Source organism: Diceros bicornis, chromosome 20, assembly GCF_020826845.1.
Source record: "Diceros bicornis minor isolate mBicDic1 chromosome 20, mDicBic1.mat.cur, whole genome shotgun sequence".
Classification (NCBI taxonomy): Eukaryota; Metazoa; Chordata; class Mammalia; order Perissodactyla; family Rhinocerotidae; genus Diceros; species Diceros bicornis.
Window position 1 is genome coordinate 20,563,613 of NC_080759.1, and position 21,406 is coordinate 20,585,018.

Below are 21,406 nucleotides of genomic sequence, written 5' to 3' on the forward strand. Positions count from 1 at the left end.
CACTTCAGAGCAGAAGGAAAATGACAAGTCTCTAGAAACCAATCCTGAAGTCACAGAAATTTACAGTATAAAGGATAGAAAATTCAAAATAGTTGTCATAAAGAAACTCAACAAGTTACAAGAAAACTCAGAAAGACAGTCCAATGAGCTCAGGAATAAAATTAATGAGAAGGAATACTTCACCAAAGAGATTGAAACTCTAAAATAAATCAAACAGAAATTCTGGATATAAAGAACACAATTAATGAGATAAAAAAATAATCTGGAATCCATAAAAAATAGAGCTGATGTTATGGAGGACAGAATTAGTGATTTAGAGGATAGAAATATAGAAATGCTTCAGGTGGAGGAGGAGGCAGAACTAAGATTTTTTAAAAAATGAAGAAATTTTCAAGAAATCTGACTCAATTAGGAAAAGTAACATAAGGATTATAGGTATTCCAGAGGGAGAAGAGAGGGAAAAAGGAACAGAGATCTTGTTCAAAGAGATAATAACTAAGAACTTCCCAAACCTGGGAAAGGAACTGGACTTACAAGTACATGAAGCCAATAGAACTCCTAATTACATCAATGCAAAAAGATCTTCTCCAAGGCATACACTATTAAAACTGGCAAAAGTCAATGACAAAGAAAAAATATTAAGGGGAGCAAGGCAGAAGAAAAAACCTACAAAGGAACCCCTGTCAGGTTTTCAGCAGATTTCTCAGCAGAAACATTACAGGCTAGGAAAGAGTGGAATGATATATTCAAAATACTAAAAGACAAAAACTTTCAGCCAAGAATACTCTATCCAGTAAAACTATCCTTTAGATACAATAGAGAAATAAAAGCTTTCCCAGATAAACAAAAGATGAGGGAGTTCATTGTCCCAAGGCCTGCCTTACAAGAAATGTTGAAAGAAGCATGCTCATCCAAAACTAAAAAGCAAAGGTTAACAAAACCTTGAGCAAGGAGATGAATAGACAGATAGAATGAGAAAATTGTAGCTCAATATCAGAATAGATTAGTAAACACTTAATTACAACTTAAAAGATAAAGGGAAGGAAAGCATCAAAAGTAACTATAAACACTTCAACTTAGTCACAAATTCACAACACAAAATAGAATAATTTGTGACAACAACAACTCAGAAGGGTAAGAGGAAAGGGTTGGAACCTGCTTAGGCTAATGGAGATAAGAAGCTATCAAAAAACGGACTACTTCATCTATGAGATCTTTTATACCAACCTCATGGTAACCACTAGACAAAAAATCAGAGCAGAGCCACAATTCATAAAAACTGAGAAAACCTCCACAGAAAACCAAAAAAATTAAATGTCAGTCAGACATACAAAGGAAGAGAAACAATCGAAATATAGAACAACCAGAAAACAAGAGATAAAATGGCAGTCTTAAGCCCTCATATATCAATAATCACCTAAATGTAAATGGATTGAATTCTCCAATCAAAAGACACAGAGTAGCTGGATGGATTAGAAAACAAGACCTAACAATATGCTCCCTCCAGGAAACACATCTCAGCTCTAAAGACAAACATAGGCTCAGATTGAAGGGATCAAAGGCAATACTCCAAGCAAATGGCAAACAAAAGAAAACAGGTGTTGCCATCTTATATCAGACAAAGCAGACTTCAAGATAAAAAAGACAATTTGAGACAAAGAGGGGCAGAATATAATGATAAAAGGGACTTTCCACCAAGAGGACATAACACTTATAAATATATACCTAACACAGAAGCACCAAAGTATATACAGCAACTATTAACAGACCTAAAGGGAGAAATTAACAGCAACACAAAATAGTAGGGGACCTCAACACCCCATTTACATCAATAGATTAAATCATCCAGACAGAAAGTCACCAGGGAAATAGTGGATTTAAATGAAACAATTGATCAGATGGACTTAACAGATATATAGAGAGCATTCCACCCAAAAACAGCAGAATACACATTCTTCTCAAGTGCACGTGGAACATTCTCAAAGACAGACCATATGTTAGGAAACAAGGCAAGCCTCTATAAATTTAAGAAGACTGAAGTCATCTCAAGCATCTTTTCCAACCACAACTGTATGAAACTACAAATCAACTACAAGAAAAAGACCGGGAATGTCACAGATATATGGAGACTAAACAATATGTTACTGAACAACCATTGGATCAATGAAAAAATCAAACAAGAAATACAAAAATACCTGGAGATAAATGAAAACACAACATATCAACTCTTATGGGATGCAGCAAAAGCAGTGCTAAGGGGGAAATTTATAACAATACAGGCCTACCTCAATGAACAAGAAAAATCTCAAATAAGTAATCTTAAACTACACCTAACAGAACTAGAAAAAGAAGGACAAACAAAGCCCAAAGTCAGGAGAAGGAGGGAAATAATAAAAATTACAGGAGAAAGAAATGAAATGGAGACTAAAAAAATAATAGAAAGGCTCAATGAAACTAAGAGCTGGTTCTTTGAGAAGACAAAATTGACAAACGCTTAGCCAGACTTACTAAGAAAAAAAGAGAAAACTCAAATAAATAAAATTAGAAATGAAACAGGAGAAATTACAACAGATACCACGGAAATACAAAGGATTACAAGATAATACTATGAAAAACCATATGCCAACAAATTGGATAACCTAGAAGAAATGGATAAACTCTTAGACTCATACAACCTTCCAAAACTGAATCAAGAAGAAATAGAGAATCTGACTAGACCGATCACAAGTAAAGAGATTGAAACAGTAATCAAAAACCTCCCAAAAAACAAAAGTCCAGGACCAGATGGCTTCTCTGGAGAATTCTACCAAACATTCAAAGATTTAATACCTATCCTTCTCAAACAATTCCAAAAAATTGAAGAAGACGAAATACTTCCTAACTCATTGTATGAGGACAATATTACCCTGATGCCAAAACCACACAAGGACAACACAAAGAAGGAAAATTACAGGCCAATATCATTGATGAACACAGATGCAAAAATCCTCAACAAAATATTGGCAAATCAAATACAGCAATACATTAAAAGGATCATATACCATGATCAAGTGGGATTTATACCAGGGATGCAGAGATGGTTCAACATCCACAAATCAGTCAATGTGATATACCACATTAGCAAAATGAGGAATAAATGTCACACAATCGTCTCAATACATGTAGAGAAAGCATCTGATGAGATCCAACAGCCATTTATGATAAAAACTCTCAATAAAATGGGTACAGAAGGAAAGTACCTCAACATAATAAAGGCCATATATGACAAACCCACAGCCAACATCATACTTAATGGTGAAAAACTGAAAGCCATCCCTCTGAGAACAGGCATAAGACAAGGGTGCCCACTCTTGCGACTCCTATTCAACATAGTACTGGAGGTTTTGGCCAGAGCAATTAGGCAAGAAAACATGATTCTATAGAAAACCCCAAAGAATCCACCAGAAAACAATTAGAAATAAGCAACAACTACAGCAAAGTTGCAGGGTACAAAATGAACTCACAAAGATCAGTTGCATTTCTATACACTAATAACAAACTAGCAGAAAGAGAAGTCAAGAATACAATCCAATTTACAATTGCAACAAAAAGAATAAAATATCTAGGAATAAACTTAACCAAGGAGATGCAAGACCTACACACTGAAAACTATAAGACATTATTGAAAGAAATCGAAGAAGACATAAAGAAATGGAAAGATATTCAATGCTCATGACTGGAAAAATAAACATAGTTAAAATGCCCATATTATCTAAAGCAATCTATAGATTCAATGCAATCCCAATCAGAATCCCAATGACATTCTTCATGGGATTAGAACAGAGAATCCTAAAATTTATACAGAACAACAAAAGACCCTGAATAGCCAAAGCAATTCTGGATAAAAGAACAAAACTGGAAGCATCACAATCTCTGACTTCAAAATATACTACAAAGCTATAGTAACCAAAACAGCTTGGTACTGGCACAAAAACAGACACATAGATCAATGGAACAGAATTGAAAGCCCAGAAATAAAACCACACATCCATGGATAGCTGATCTTCAGCAAAGGAGCCAAGAACATACAATGGAGAAAGGAAAGTGTCTTAAATAAATGGTGTTTGGAAAACTGGACAGACACATACAAAAGAAGGAAAGTAGACCACTATCTTACACCATACACAAAAATAAACTCAAAATGGATTAGACTTAAATGTAAAACCTGAAACCATAAAACTCCTTGAAGAAAATATAGGCAGTACGCTCTTTGACATGTGTCTTAGCAGCATCTTTTTGAATACCATGTCTACTCAAGCAAGGGAAACAAAAGAGAAAACAAACTAATGGGACTACATCAGACCAAAAATCTTCTGCAAGGCAAAGGACATCATGAACAAAACGAAATGACAACCTACCAACTGGGAGAAAATATTTACAAATCATATATCCGACAAGGGGGTAATTTCCAAAATATATAAAGAACTCATACAACTCAACAACGACAAAAACAAACAACTCAATCAAAAATGGGCAGAGGATATGAACATTTTTCCAAAGAAGATATATAAATGGCTAATAGGCACATGAAAAGATGTTCAACATCACTAATTATTAGGAAAATGAAAATCAAAACTACGAGATATTAACTTACACCTGTCAGATTGGCTATAATTAACAAGATGAGTAATAATAAGTGTTGGAGAGGATGTGGAGAATAAGGAATCCTCATACACTGCTGGTAGGAATGTAAACTGGTGCAGCCACTATGGAAAACAGCATGGAAGTTCCTCAAAAAATTAAAAATAGAGCTACCATATAATGCAACAATTCCAATTCTGGGTATTTATCTGAGGAAAATGAAAACATTAACTCAAAAAGATATATGCACCCCCACGTTCATTGCAGCATTTTTTATGATAGCTAAGATATGGAAACAACCTAAGCGTCCATCGATGGATGAATTGATAAAGAAATTGTGGTATACATACACAATGGAATATTATTCAGTCATTAAAAAGTGAAATATTGTCATTTGTGACAACATAGATGGACCTTGAGGGCATTATGCTAAGTGAAATAAGTTAGTCAGAAGAAGACAATTACTATATGATGTCTCATATGTGGAATCTAAAAATAAATAAATAAATAAATAAAACCAAGCTCATAGATACAGAGAACAGATTGGTGACTGCCAGAGGTGAGGGGTGGGGGATGGGAGAGATGGGTGAATTGTTTTTGGTTTTTTTGGTTTAAATCAATTGAATTAAAAATTTTTTTTAATTTAAAAAAGTATATATAAAAATACATATGTATGTGTTGTGTGTTATGTGTTTAGATACAGACACAGGTACCTGAAAAAACATGGACCAAGATGTTAGTGTTTTCTATTATAAAACTTTAATATTAAAATTCTCTATTCAATATGAAAATTTTCTAATTTTATTGTAATAAACAGGTATTACTTTTCTAATCGGGAATATACAATAAATGTCATTAATGAAAAAGCAACTGGTCCAGGCTCAGGGCAGACATTGAATGAACTCTGGTGGATGAACTGAAATGTACTCCTATGGTGAGTATTCCATATTGGAGCAAGGGGTGCATGCTAGAGTCATTGCTCTTCCTGGAATGCCCAAATATTTTAGAGCGATTGTACATCCCCAAAATAAGTCAACGCACATTCTCTAAATATGTTATTTTAGTGAAAATAATTTTCAAAGTTCCATGTTAAACTTGTATCGTGCATATCGCCAAAAATACAACTTCCAATTGGCCTTTGAGTTAGAAATTGCTTTTAAAACATAGAGTTTCTTACTGTATAGAGTACAGGATGGTGCCAGCCCTGTGGTGTAGTGGTTGGGTTCAGCCTGCTCTGCTTCAGCGGCCCAGCTTCGCAGGGTTCGGATCCCGGGCGTGGACCTACACCACTCATGCCATGCTGCGGTGGTGACCCACATACAAAATAGAGGAAGATTGGCACAGATGTTAGCTCAGGGCTAATCTTCCTCAAGCAAAAAAACAGGAAGATTGGCAACAGATGTTAGGTCAGGGCGAATCTTCCTTGGCAAAAAAAAAAAAAAAAAAAAAGAGAGAGAGAGAAAGTACAGGACAGCACAATGTCTGGAATAAAACATGCTCCACAAATGGTTCACATGTGTATTCCTCCTAATACAGAAACAGCAGGTATGATAATAACGCAGAAATGCAGGTTATAATGCTGAAGGAAACAGAATTTGTCAGTCTCTCTGAAAGTACTAGGAAACATTGTTCCTGAAGGATACAACTTTAACATCTGGACTTGCCACATGGGGAGAAAATCTAGCCACTCGATCCATTCATCTCAAATCCGCATAGTTGAACACACTTAAAGACTGGATCCTGCCTCCCAAGGCTGCCTTGCAGCCTAACCTGCAACACGCTGAGTGCTTTTGTTAACTGCAGGCGCTCGGTGCCTTTTCTCATAAATTCTAAGAAACGTATGACTAGGCGGCCCTCAACAGCTGCTCTGTTTTGATCTTGATCTGCACCCTGTGATTTGACATCCAAGTAGGCACATTGCATATTGTGCCCTTCAGCCTTCCCCTTTGTTGCTTTTCAATAGCACCAGCTTTGCTTTACATTTGGGACGGGGGTTATTTTACCATGGTCTGAAGATACTAATTGCTGCCCTCTGTTTCGTGTATGGTAGGGAAAGAAAAGACATGACGGATCTGCCGCATCTAACAGAGAAGGCTGAGGTTATGTTAACACCGAATGCCCCACTGAGCATAAGAAGACCTTCCTGCAAGCCGGACCTTCATCATTTAAAATAACGACAACAATAATAAACTCAGAGCTATACCAGCTTTATCTTGCATTTGGTTGGAAGAATCCATTGTACACAGCCTACTTCACAGGCTCACTCCTTTGCAGATCACCTCGAGACAACTACTTTAGGAGAATTTAACTATCATTATCTAAACATTTGTAGGAACCCCTCCCCACCAGAAAACATTGCTCCCCAAACAATGACATATCAACTTAAGCAACATTATGAGAAATCTCACTTAGGGAATGGATTAGCACAGCATTAAAAGAAAAAGATTGATATTTTGATTTGCAAACACTAGCAACACATGAGAACTCTCTTCAAAGAGGCATCCCTGACGTCCGATTTAAAGCCACCCATTCACACTCTCAAGGCCAGCACACTTTCAAATAGAGTCTGATATCATTTATATTTTGTTTACTGCTGTACTTGCAGCCTCCCCCTCCCCGCTCTATGTGAGAGGGGCCTTGGGTGTCTTATCCACTGCTGCAAATACAGAGCAATGCCCAGCACTCAGCAGGGACTCACTAAATAACGGCTGTGGAGGAGCAGAGACAGACTACTACGGTATTCAGGTGTAGTCATATCCTAATAACAGAAGAACTGTTTTAAAGCTTCCTTTAGTAGTTTGTCTGCGATCTGCCACTTCATGTGAAATATATGTTTGCGGCAGGAGTGGAAGGTGGAAGGAAAGCTGCACTTTTTAACAGGCTATTAGTCACGGCTAAAGAACCAAGGCACCAGCTTCCCTCACTCCTCAGGCCAGCCTGCTTTCTGAGATTCCTTACTCCCGGCAAGGTTGCTAGATATGAGATCTTGCACTTTCCAGACAATTTCAACTCGTCCGTTCAGCACCAGTGCTCTCTCTGAGAAGTTAAGAAAGCTGTCACTTCTTTATGTGATCGCCTCCTAAGATGCGGCTCATTAATAGGAATTAGATAGCCTGTGCTCATCACACGCCAAATGGCTTCACACATCCTTTGGCCTCGAAGCCTTGCTTCCTTTTCCCCACTATTCCCAATTCCAGCTCAACTTGTACCTCTCGGCACACACTTGGGCAAGGCATTCTTACCACCTTGGTATACCACACCACAGAGCCTCCAAGGTTTATCACAAAAGAGTGCAACCAGCTCTGGTCCTGTGGGCTCCTCCTTCTTCTGGGGGCTCTATCCCCTCAGCTTTGCTCTCCTTTCAAAGCAGTGGCCCAAGGGTGGGCTCAAAGCCTTCCCTTAGTTCTCCCTTAGCATTTAATACATACAGAACAGCATAGGGATGAATGTCCAGACTAGAATCACAGACTTGGGTTTAAGTCCCCCTATTCCACTTACTAGCTGCGTATCTTCAAGCAAGCTCCTTATCTCTCATTTGTAAAATGAGGACAATAATTTTACCTATCTCATATGGTTGAGGTGATGATTAAATGCTACAATAAATTAAGTGCAACCTAACAAAGCAGGAGAACTGAGTGAATGCTAACAATAACAAGGTCCTACCTGATCTGGCCCCATTGCCTTTCTGACCTCATCTGCTACTCTCCTCACTCCTACTCCAGCTACACTGGCCTCTTTGCTGTTCCTCCAGATGCCAGGCCTGCTCATGCCTCAGGGCCTTTGCACTGGCTATTTTCTCTGGCTAAGATGCTTTTCTCCTAGCTGTCCACACAGCCAACTCCCCCACTTCCTAGCTCAAATCTGCCCAATGAGCTTTATCTGACCAACATATTTAATATTGCAGCCTGCCTGTCAGCCAGCATACCCAATGCCCCAGTGCCTGTATTGTTTGTCTCTCCCTGCAATGCCACTCCATATAAGCTCCATGAAGGTGGGATGTTTGTTTGTTCTGTTCACCAATATAATCCAAGTTCCAAAACAAAAGTGTCACATACGAAGTTATACAACTTAGCTCCCAGAGTACCCAGGCCCTGTTTTATCCTATCCACTCTTTTCTGATGTCCACATATGATAGCTATCATCACTTTCAGGCCTCGCCTGGGTTCTCTGCTTTCTAACTTTCAGCCCATCTGCATATGAGAAATGCCATTTTACAAACAGATAACATATATGCACAGTTCAAAATTCAAAAGGTAGATGAAGGTATATGGTAAAAAGTCCTCTCCCTCTTATTCCTATCTCCCAATTTCCCAGGTCTTCTCCCCAAACACAACCAGTGTCACCCATTTCTTGTGTATCTTTTCAGGGAGATTCTATGCATATACAAGAATATATTCTTTTTTTTTACACAAGTGACAACATATTTGACATACTGTTTTGCACCTTGCTTTATTTTATTTAACGCTCTATTTTGAAAATCCTTCTCTATCAGTTTATAAACATCCTTCTCACTCTTTTTAATGGTTGTATAATATTGTGTTTTTCAGATGTCCCTTATTGAGAACAATGATTTGCTTTTAACAAGGATATTGCCATAAATATCTTTTTATAAAGTCATCTTGCATCAATTCTAGAATAATTATCCCAGAGTAGAATTGCTGAGTTAAAGACTACGTGCAATAGAATGTTTACAGATCTTGCCAAATTGTCTTCCAAAATGGTTGTACCAATTTACACTCTCACCAACAACATATTGAGGCCCTATTTCCCTACATCTTCTTATCAAATGTTTGGACTTTTATCAATCAGATTAAGTGCAAAATGATATCTCATAATAGTTTTAATTTGCATTTTTCTTCTTAGGAGTGAATTTGAGCATCTTTTCATATATGATACATTTTTCCTGTAGACTACCTACTCAAATATTTGCTCATTTTTCTATTAGATTGTCACTCTTTTTCTTACTGACTTATAAATTAGGCTTGTGTCTGTGATATAAGTTACAAGTACTTTTCCACTTTTGACTGGAAATACATTTTTCCCAGTAAATATATATTTTTTTACTTTTACACAATCAAATTTAATAATCTTTTCTTTTATAGTCCCTTGGCTTTGTGTCATAATCCGCTATTCTGAGAATATCACAAAATCTAAAGCATACCACTTTAACATCCACCATTAATGAGCAAATCTCCTTGGATCCTTCAATAACTGGGGGGGAAGTACAAGAGAGAGACATTTCCTTCCTGCAGATTACCAAAGTTTTTCCCTTTATTCTGGTTTCTTTTTGGGAAGGCACACCTTTTCTCTGTGCAAATGATACCAGGAATGACCTCATTTTTCAGGTAAGACTCTGTTCTCTATACACTGGTAGTAGCTTAATAAAGCTACATGATAAATGCCAAAACAAGTCTGATAGTCTAACATCTTGACTGTATCATAAGTGAATGTCAATACCCTAAATGTTATACACACAGCGTTAGGAGTACTAGGAGGGCTGTTCCCTCCTGACACCTCTGAGTCTACAGGGGCAACCCCACCATCTAACAGGAAAACAGCAGAGCGACCATCAGGCTACGGTCACAGTTTGAAGAAATGTTTTCAAGGCCCACTGACACAAGTCACTTAGTCTCCCATACTTCGAGAGAGCTGGGGCCTGGGCCAGGCTCAAGTGTAATTACGCTACTGTGCTTACTACTCTTTTAGTTCTTCTCAATGTCCACTTCTGATGCAGGCCCTGGAAGGATAGGCTGCTGCTAGAGACCTCCCACCCCAATATTACATCTTTCTTCTAATAGCTGGAATTCAGCCTCTGAATGTGGCAAAGAGACATACACATTACGGAAGCAAAACTTCTTAACTGTTACCCCAGGTAATGCTTGTTTGGATGGCTACATCTCTAGTTCAACACCTCAGAGACCAGCCTCAGATCTCAAATGAAATCCAGTGGAACTGTAATATGAATAGCCTCCTTGTTGCTTACAACTATAAACATATCAACATATAAGTCAGATATATATTTCATATATGATATAATATATGACATACACATATACATATATATCAACAAATTGAATGACAGGTATTATTTTCCCCAGCCACCCTGGATGGCAAAAAGACATACCTCAGCTAGATAAAAACATAATTATAGCAGAAGCTAACTCACATTGAGCGCCATATGAGCATATTATATGCCTTATCTAATCTTATTTAATGCTCACAACAATTCTATAGAATACTCTTACTATCCCCTTCCTTTTTTTTTTTTAACAGCTAGGGAAACTGAAGAATAAAGAGGTTGAGTAAGTTGCCCAAGTTTACAGAGCTGGTATGCTGCATAGCTGGGCTTCGAACCCAAGGAGTTTGATTCCAGAGCCGAAGCTCTTACAGGGTACCACCTGGGGTGGGCAGATTGCCATAAGTGAGTGTGAGTGGGGAGAAAAAGCACACGTATGCACGAGGGGAGAAGCACGCACTTGAATGTGTGTACTGAACCCTTGATGAACTGGTAATTGGCAAAGCACCAGGAAGGCAGGTAACAAAGAGACGGCCTTTTCCCCAGGTGCAGATACTGGTGGACATTCAGACGTGTAAGTCAAATGTCTGGCTTTAAAAAATGCGCTAAAAATTCCTGCCCATTGTTTACTAAATACCAGAAAAACTTGTCTGACTTCATGTATCTTAAATACTTCTCAATTTGGGTGCTTAAATATATTAAAAGAAAATAGAGTCTTAGGTAAATATAATTTTTAGTGACATCAAAACTGAGTTCAAGGATCATTTGCAGTGCTAACAAAGTTGTCCAGATTTAGGTAGCAACCCACTTGCTTTGTTTGCTGCAACAAGGAACCGTCAGTAAATGCATTCTTCCTACTTCAATCCCAATGGTAGAGCTGGGGCAGGGTGAGAGTGGGGGCTTTTGACAGAAGCTGAAGTGCCAAACCAGGAAAAAAAACAGCAAGACAACTTTGGTTCCATTATATTAATATTCCCTTGCAGATTTTATAAACCACACCTAAAAATAAGCAGGGTTAAATTGTGGCTAGGCAGTTTTCATTAGAGAAGCCTGGGTTTAAGTAGCTTTTACATTTTTAAAGTATTTAAGGCTTACCTAGTGTCTTTAAGGTGCATTGGGCCCAGGGCCCAGAGAGATTAGAAAACAGAATTTAATTTTAAAGACCCTTCATAGCGAAAATAAAAAGCCCTTAACTTGGACCATATTGTTCATACCACAAATACTGCACCTAAATGACTTCCAGTCTTGCCCTCTCCAATCCATTTTTCACATATCAGCCAGAGTAATCTTTTAAAACAAAAGACAGATCATCTCTCTCTCCCTTAGGCCTCTTCAATGGCTTCAGGTAACGTGTAAACATTTAATGTAGCCTACAAGACACTGTGATCTTATTGTTGAAGCTGTAGGGCATGGTGACTATGAAGCAAAGAGCCAGGCTGTTTGTTTGAATCCTAGTTCTGCCATTTACTATCTGCACGAACTTGGGCAAATTACTTTTCCTCTCTATGCCTCAGTTTTCTTATCTGTAAAATGGGGACAATAATAGAATCTCTCTCACAGAGTTGTGAAGATTAAATGAATATAATATACATAAAGAGTATAACACAGTAGCTGGCACATAATAAGTTTTATATAGGTATTAGCTATTATCTCCCTTACTTCTTCTCTTCTTTTCTCTTCCCCCCATCTATGTGTTCCAGCCATTCTGAATCAGGTAGGCCCTAGAATGTCCCAGGAATCATGTTTCCAGACTCTCCCACACCCTGTTCCTCTACTTGGAATACTCTCACCCAAATCCACCTCTCATTTTTTTTCCACCCCCATCTTTCTGTCTCAGCTTAACCACGACTTGCTTTCAGAATCCTTTCTGGTCCAGGCCAGTTGCTACTAGTATAGGCTCCCACGGCACCCAGGTAGGGCTGCCAGACATTACGAGGCCCAGTTAAATTTGAATGTCAGATAAACAACAAATTATCTTTTAGTATAAGTATGCGCCCCTTGCAATATTTGGATTTAAGATAACCAATGAATAATTTCTTAGTATAAATACGTCCCATGCCGTATTTGAGACATACTTATACTAAAAATTTGTTGTTTATCTGACATTTGAATCTAACTGAGTGTCCTGCATTTTATCTGTCAACCCTACACTCCAGAGATCCTCTATCATAACCCTTACCATACTTTAATAATTTAAAAAACGTGACAAGTGGTTCTGTTTTCCCACTGGAGTGTCAGCTGTGCGAGGGCATGCAGCCTTGCTCACTGTTCTAGAGCTGGCATGGCAGGCATTCCACAAACACTGAAGAACAGAGCCATCAGGCCGAAGTTCAGGCACCCCTTGTTGGGAGTTAACTACAGCAGGCAAACTCCTGGGAGAACCAAGCACTTTCAACAACGTACCACTGGCCTCCTGTCCACAGGCAGGTAAAATGAGGGTACTGCTTTTCAGAATATCTCCCGTGTGATAATATTGTTGACTCCTCAATGACAGCTCTAAGGTCACCCCACTATTGTATATTCAAAAAGGACTTCGAACTTTCACACCTATTTCACTTGATCCTCAAGGCAAGTATTAACATCCACATATAACAGATGAGAAAACAGAGGCTCAGAGAAGGTATGCAGTTTACCCTAGATGACCAATAAATGGGAGTGACAGTTTTGACCCTAGGAGCTGACTTTGTGCTCTTTCCACTGTACGACGTGGCCATGTGGGTGGGTTTGAAGAATCAGAATTTCTGAGTTCTTCTTCCTCACCTAGACAGCTTTTCAAGGAAGAAGTCTGATATCTGACCCCTCTCCATAGATTTAATTGCTCCTCCCATAATGGTTCCTCAACAATAGGCTGAGAGGAGACAGGAAGGCCTGGCACCTGTAATACAGGTGATTCTTAGCTAATCTCTCATGTTACAAATGACACTATTTAGGTCTGGAGACTAAAGACCTTGCTCAGAGTTACAGGGAAATAGGAGTAACACTGACCAGAACCCGAAATCTTTCCCTTTTCTTTTACCTGCATCTCTAGAAGACACCACCCCATACCCCACTAAATTTCTGGGGACGAAGATTTACACTTTGATTACATACATTTGTCAGGTTTCTTCTGAAATGCGGTGAGAACGGCTGAACCCGCTCTTGACACTTAGTAATCTCACCTCCTGGAGCTCCTTTGAAAAGTTCATCAGGCGGACGTATGTGGGCTTTCTGCCACTGAGAAATGCCTATAAAGCTGACTACATGCTACTTGTGCCCCCCAGGGCCCCTTGTCCTAAAGGGTCCAGCCCCCTCCGAATGATTCACTCAGGCCGGAGAAGGACTCCAGCTTCTACCAGGACAGGAGGTTACAGACTAAAACAGCAGTGCCCTTGAGGAAACTGCCCTGTCCAGTCCAGTCTCTCCTGCCTGGAGCGCCCTCCACTCCAGCTCTACTTCCGCGAGCTTCTGAAGGAAACGAAACTTCCTCCGAGGAAACTTCCACTCTGAAGGAGCGGAATCGGGAAGCAGGGAATAACCAAAAAAAGCTGGGCCGCCCTGGGGAAAGGGTTAGAAGCTAATGACCTAAAACAGAACAGGCTGTGAGCAATTTGATAAAGCCAGAAATGCCACCTTCCAACAATGTTATGTTCTTAAACCGCTCCAGCTGACTTGGCTTGGGGTGGGAAGTGCGGCGAAAGTATTACAGGACTGCAGACCTGCTCTTTGAGGTTCCTTGGGCAGTCTTTGGTTTTGTTTTGAGCCCGAATGCCTGCCTGCCTGGCTGCTGGACTAGCTCCTAGATACACAGCATCGCAGAGGAACCTGCGGAGGCTCTGCTCCCCGAAACCGGCGGAAGGAAGGATACTGGCTACACGCGACCTGCCTAAAACAAAAATCACAAACGCAACTGAATTAGGATTTTTGCTTGTCTGGGTCACTGAAGAAAAATTCTCCTGTGCTGACAAAATTCTAGCTGAAGCCTTCGTCTGGAGCTGGGAGAAGGGACGTTTACCAAATTACCGACCTGGGTTAGAGCCGGCATGGAAGATGCTGGCGCGTGGCGAGGCCATCTGGCCAAGGACGGGGAGATGCCCCCAGGGAGAATCTTTTACCCCGGAATAGCCGAGCGCCTACAGCTGGATCCGGCGCTCACCTAGCCTCACCTGGCCTCGCGCCCGCCGCCGCCCCACCCCCACTCCATTCCGCGCGCGCAGCTCCCGCCGCGACCCGGGCTCGGTTGCTCGGGTAACGCGGGACGCGCGCCGAGCGGGCTGCGCAGGCTGTAGCTCCTCCTCCCCCTTGCAGACAGCGGAGGCTAAGAGCTGCCAGCAGCTCACCTCGGAGCGGTTCCTTAGCCGGGAAAGCGCGGCTCTCGTGCCGCTCTGGGCTCAGCCAGTGAGAGGCCGGGGGTGTGGTAGAGGGAAGGCACAGGCCAAGTACTTAGGACCCCAGCGCCCATCAAGCCTGGCCTCCTTCGCACTCGCGCGTCCAGCCCGCCGCAGCCGGGGAGTAGCAGAGCAGCCACCCGGCTGCATCATGGTGACGCCCTGCCTTACCAGCCCCGTGAGCCCCGCGGCCCGGGTTGGGAGGCAGGACAACGACCAGAACCTCCGTGCCCCGGTGAAGAAGAGCCGGCGCCCACGCCTCCGGAGGAAGCAGCCGCTGCAGCCGCGGAACCAGTGCCCGCTCCTGGGAGACTCTGGCGTTCGCGACCTGTTCGAGTCCCCCAGCTCCGGCTCGGATGGCGCAGACAGCCCCGCGGCGTCCGCGGCACGAGGCTGCAGCCCCCTACCCGGCCCTGCCCAGCAGCTGGTACAGCTAGATCTACAGACCTTCCGCGACTACGGTCAGAGCTGCTACGCCTTCCTCAAGGCGCGGGAGAGCCACTTCCACCCCCGGGAGTCGCTGGCGCGGCAGCCACAAGTGAGGCGCTGGTAGAGCCAGCTCCGCACCGCGGCTCTTCTTCCCCTCCCGGGGTCTCTCCTTTTCTGCTCTGTCTGCCCTCCGCGGCGCCCCGGCCCGCGCCAGCCCAGCTCTTGGCCCCGGTCCGGGCGGAAAGGGGCTTTGGAGGGCCGGGCCACCGGCCTCATTTTACAGATGGAGAGAAGTGGGGCCTAGACGGCTTAAGTGACCTGCCCGAAGTCTCCAAACTGGTTAGGGGGGACACAGTAGAATGCAGAGGAGTTAAGACAGTTTCTAGGTTCGAGTCCGGACTCCTACCGAAGCCGGGCAAGTTATTTAACAATCCTGAACTTGTTTCTTCATCCGCAAAGTGGGGACGCCCCTCCCCGCACCGAATTGCTGAGAGGATTACACGAGGTAATGTGTACACGAGCTCAGCACAGGGCCAGGCACCAATCCAGGCGTCCCGGCTCCTAGCCCAGCCCGTGCTCTTTCCGCAGCAGCGCTGCCCCCGTGTTTCCTAGTTTCCAGCATATTTAGCTTTTTCCTGCCTCCCTCTGGGGAAGCTCCCTGGGTCTTCTTGGCCAGTCCCTTCTGCAGCCCCTCTCCGCCCTCGGCTCAGCCGGCCCGCCTCCCTCCTCCCTCCCGGCAGGTAACGGCGGAATCCCGCTGTCAGCTGCTCAGCTGGCTGATCCCCGTGCACCGCCAGTTCGGCCTCTCCTTCGAGTCTCTGTGCCTGACGGTGAACACTCTGGACCGCTTCCTTACCACGACGCCTGTGGCTGCAGACTGCTTCCAGCTGCTCGGGGTCACATCGCTGCTCATCGCTTGCAAGCAGGTACCTCCACGCGGGGTCTAGGGGGCAGCCAAACACCCGGCCTCGCTCTGTCCGTCCGGCTCTCGCTGGCACACGATTTAGTGCTGGGTTCCCTCAACTCATTTTGGCAGACGTTTGCAGTCTTATACACCCCACTGTCTTAACGTCACAATTCCTCCACAAACGAACAATCCTCTCACCCGGCACCCAAAGAAATAGGCTGAAGTCAGCCCCAAAGTAAGTCGTAACAGCTTTTTGTACCTCTGCTATTCTAGTCTCCGAAAAAAGCCTTCAAAATTGCTCAAACGTTTTTTTAGCTGAACAGTAGTTAGAGAAACTGCTTTGGAAGCACACCCCAAGTGATTAAAGTGAAAGTATTGGAGAGGCGACGCCCCCGCTGTCTCGCTGGAAGGGATGGGGGGAGTCCTGTTTTTTTCCTGGGTTTGAGACTGGGGCGGGCCTTGGGCCTGGGGTGCCGCGCGGCGGGGGCTGAGCGCCCCTGTGTTGCAGGTGGAGGTGCACCCGCCGCGCGTGAAGCAGCTCCTGGCCCTGTGCTGCGGTGCCTTCTCCCGGCAACAGCTCTGTAACCTCGAGTGCATCGTGCTGCACAAGCTGCACTTCAGCCTGGGCGCGCCCACCATCAGCTTCTTCCTGGAGCATTTCACACATGCGCGCGTGGAGGCCGGGCAGGCCGAGGTCTCCGAAGCTCTGGAGGCACAAGCCCTGGCGCGCGGGGTGGCGGAGATAAGCCTGGCCGACTACGCCTTCACCCGCTACACCCCCTCCCTGCTGGCCATCTGTTGCCTGGCGCTGGCTGACCGTATGCTGCAGCTCCCGCGCCCGGTGGACTTGCGCCTGGGTGGGCACTCGGAGGCGGCGCTGCAGGACTGCCTGGGCAAGCTGCAGCTACTGGTGTCCATAAACGGAACCTCCCTGACTCATATGCTCCCCCTCCAGATCTGCGAGAAGTGCAGCCTGTCCTTGAGCTTGAAATAAAGTAGACCCTTAGTCTCCTTTTATCCCCTTCTGGCCCGGCTGCTGGACCAATCCCATTGCTTTGAAAGAGTGCAGTATCGGCCCAAAGAGAGGGGTTCAGGGCTCTCGCTTGGTCACCAGGACATCCTGCAGGTTGTAAATAGTGTACGATAGTAGCGTCTCGTCGTTTATTTATTTTGCTGAGGACACAGGAGAGAGCTGAGTCTTTCCTCAAACAGGCTGGCTGTCGTGGTTTGCCCGAATGCTGCTATTGCCCGCGTTTATCTGCCGGGAGGGAAGGTGAAGGCAACCCCCGGAATAGAGGCAGACAGTAACGATCAAGGGGTCCTCCCTCCCTCCCTCCCACTCCACTCTGTAGTTGGCGTCTCCGTGTGGGAACACCAGGTCTGGTGAGGTCCCTGTCGCAGCGGTTCCAGTTACAAGGCTAGTCAGGGTCGCTTGTAAGCCTGTATCCTGTGACCCTCTTGTCAGGGAGCTGAGGACTGCTCACCCCCAGAAGACCAACGGGTGTGGTGGGGTGTGAGGCCGAATAGAACCCACAGCAGTTCATGCTGTCTAGGGGGGCCAGGGTGGATACGCTGATGTTGAGGATGCCCAGCTGGGAAGTCTTGGGGACCACACAGGCCCACTAGCTAGAAGGAAACAAGAACTGCTCTGACAACTAACAGATGCTGGAAATGAAGGCTTTATGGGCAATTGTGACCATTACAAATGGAGCCCATTTACCCTGCAATTGCATGGTTTAATGTTTCACGGATGTCTTACCCTGGGCTCACATGTAGCAGGTGTAACAATGGCATATAATAGTAATCACGGTTACGATTGAGTGCTTACATGTACCAGGCACTGTGTTCAGCGTTCATTGTTTCAATCCTCCAACAATTCTATGAGGCACAGTCTATTCTCCCATTTTTCAGAGGACACTGGACCACAGATTAAACAACAGTGGAGCAGCCAGGATTTGAAGGCAGGTGATCCAAATCCAGCGTCCCACCCTTAGCCAGACTGCTCAGTTTCCCTCACAGGTTTCTGGAAACGCTCAAAAAACTTTCCGGAGATAGGTGTGGGACAAGTTATCTACTCAGTGCTTTCCGTTCAATAGAGACCACAGAGAACATATTTGGAGAGCCAGCACGGTCCCCACCTCCAGTCATGTCACCGAAATCATTTTACGGATGGGAAAACTGAGTCAAGAAAGGAGATAGAGGCTTGCTAGAGTTGTGACTCCACAGCCGTCTCATCATCTTCATTCTCACTGTTGTGAATCGGCTGTAAGCCCTGAATCTCAGCTCTGTCACCTCCAGCAAGTTTTTTAACCTCTCTGAGCCCAACAATTGATACCAGGGCTGTTGTGAAGCCTTAATGAGATTGTGAGGTAGTACAAAGTAGTGATTGAACAAGTGGGCTCTGGAGTCAATTTGCTGGGTGACCTTAAGCAAGTCTCATCTCTATGCCTAAGTCTTTTCTGTAAAAATGGGAATAACGGTAGCACCTATTTGGTAGGACTGAGGTATGGATTTAATGAGACGTTCCACACAAATCCTCCAGCACAGGTCCTGGCACATAGCACGTCTTTAAGAAATGAAGGCTGGTGGCAGCCTGCACAATGAGGCGGAGGGTGGCACACAGAAAAATCTTGGGGAAAGAAATAGAAATAAAGCAAATATAGGAAAATATTAACAATTGGAGGTGAACATACTGTTGTTCATTGTACTGTTTTTTCAAATTTTCTGTATAGTTGAAAAGTTTTTGGTAAAATGTCATGTTCTGCATTTAGAATAAATCTAAATGTATGACAAATTCTCACAAATAAAAAGCAAACTCAAAGCAAGTTTAAGGAATCTTCCTTGCACTTCTCTTCACATGCATGCTCCAAGTACTCTCCAGTGCCAGGGGAGCCTTACCCTGGGCCCCTGATATGTTGATATGCCAAGCTCTCCAGGAACTTTCTCCTCGGCTCAGGGAGAGGGAAGTGATAATCCACAAGCTGTTTGAGGAGAAGCTGGCCTGTGATGGTGAAGAGGAGGAGGAGGAAAGTCATATCTTCTGTCCCAAGTCCCAAGATATCTGCAGCCCTCAGACTGGCATGTGGGGGTGGGGGTGGGGCAGCAACTGGCCCTTCTGCAAAAAGAGTGACTTGGGGAGGAATTGTCTTCACCAGCATTTACCCTATCACTCAGCCAAGATTGATATGGGTGATTTGGTTCCAGAACCATCCAGACTAGGAGTCATATAACCATGCTATTCCAGCTCCTGTTGCCACAGATAATCTATTGTACATTTTTACATAGGATGCCTATACTTTTCTACCCCAATTTGGAATTTGATGAAAAATGGGCCTGTTTTGGAAAATCTGTGATGGTTTCCACATGCAGAGATCTCCCCAAAACTCAGCTAAGAACTCCCCTACTCCTTTTACAGACTGGGAAGTCAGTAAGGAAGGGGTGGAGGAGGGACTGGCTAGTGGCTAGGCTACTCAAGAAGCAGAAGCAGCAGGAGACAGAGCCAGGAACAGGCTGTGGGAGGCTGTGAGGTGCAGCTGGAAAGGCTCCCTAAAACAACATTAGTTCGGGCCCATCCCGTGGCTTAGCAGTTAAGTGCGCGCGCTCTGCTACTGGTGGCCCGGGTTCGGATCCCGGGCGCACTGACGCACCGCTTTTCCAGCCATGCTGAGGCGGCGTCCCACATACAGCAACTAGAAGGATGTGCAACTATGACATACAACTATCTACTGGGGCTTTGTGCGTGGGGGGGGGGAGAAAAGGAGGAGGCTTGGCAATAGATGTTAGCTCAGAGTGGGTCTTCCTCAGCAAAGAAAAGAGGAGGGTTAGCATGGATGTTAGCTCAGGGCTGATCTTCCTCACACACACCAAAAAACATTAGTTTATCCACACTAAGCACCAGTCGTATTACATAAATAATCTCCTCTTCACAGTAACTCTATTGAAGTCAGTGTTACGTTTTTTCCTAAAGAACTGGGGCTCACTGCTCTGGGGGAGCCTGGTTCAGATCCTCAGGCACTCTGACCCTCCAGCCGGAGCTCCTCACTGTCAGCGATACCAGGCCAACTCTAGCTAGCTGACCTCACTGCAACTGGGTTCCTGCATCTATAGATGGGTCAGAGAGTCTCTAAGTCTATTCTAGCTCTACCATTGGGTTACTCTCCGTCACTGTTAGGGGTATCTTGTTTATTAATCCAGATAATAGGTGCAAATAAAAGAGGATCACGACACTTTAAAGAGGATCTTTCACTACTACTATTTATAAAGCACAAACAAGGCGCCCAACAGGAAGTCACAAAGATTCCAATTTCAGATGATTGTTCAAATTGGATGCATATAAGAGTGGTCCTGAGAGAGGCCTCCTCACCCCAGGGTCTAGAGATGCCGCTTCCTGGGAGAGGCTTCAGGCTTGAGAAGGGCGGCCAAGGCTGCGGCAGAGCAAGCGACGCCGGCTGTCCAGAGAGCAGCCAAATGCTGCGGTGGGCAGCCGAGGCTTCCGGGGCGGACAGAGACCAGGGTTTCAGAGGATTTGGGACTGTCCATTTGTGGCATTTTCAGAAACTGGAGGAGAGTTAGTAGATGTCACTTTTTCTTAATTGACCCTCTTTTAAAGGCTGTGCTTAGGCGCTGCTGCCTGGGCAAGTGCGGGGCTAGGGATACGGGGCGGGTCTCTAGGCATCAGGCCAAGAGGGACCAAGTGGAAGTCGGGGAGTCAAGACCAAAGGTGCACCCCAGCCCTGGGGGACGGGGTTTCTGTAATCTGGGGGCTGTTCTTGGGATTTCCTGCTGGAATTCTACATCCCCACCCAGTCCTATAGGACGGGTCAAATGCTGGAGTCTGGCTTTGGTGAGTGTAACTCCATGTTTATTTCGTGCCTTGTGGCTGAGATAGGAAGAAAATAAATAAGAATCGTTAACTTTTGCAACCTCACTGTCCATAAGCGGGAAGGCGGTATGCAGTGTTAGGGACCGGTAGAGCTCATCCGCCCCTCCTTCCCTGCCTTCCGCTGGCGCCGCCAGGAGGCGGCGGCGCCAAGCCTCGCCAAAAAGGCGCTCGCGGGCCCGGGCCCCGCG

The 21,406-nt window shown here is 44.3% G+C and overlaps 1 protein-coding gene across 1 annotated transcript; it reads left to right on the top strand.

Annotated features, from left to right (window-relative positions):
- The first annotated feature begins 15,151 nt into the window (after positions 1-15,151).
- Positions 15,152-17,633, top strand: CCNO (cyclin O). The gene is made up of 3 exons (XM_058563473.1): positions 15,152-15,538; positions 16,170-16,355; positions 16,845-17,633. The coding sequence occupies exons 1-3, from the start codon at positions 15,152-15,154 to the stop codon at positions 17,328-17,330; spliced, it is 1,059 nt and encodes a 352-aa protein (XP_058419456.1). The 3' UTR covers positions 17,331-17,633.
- The last annotated feature ends 3,773 nt before the right edge of the window (positions 17,634-21,406 follow it).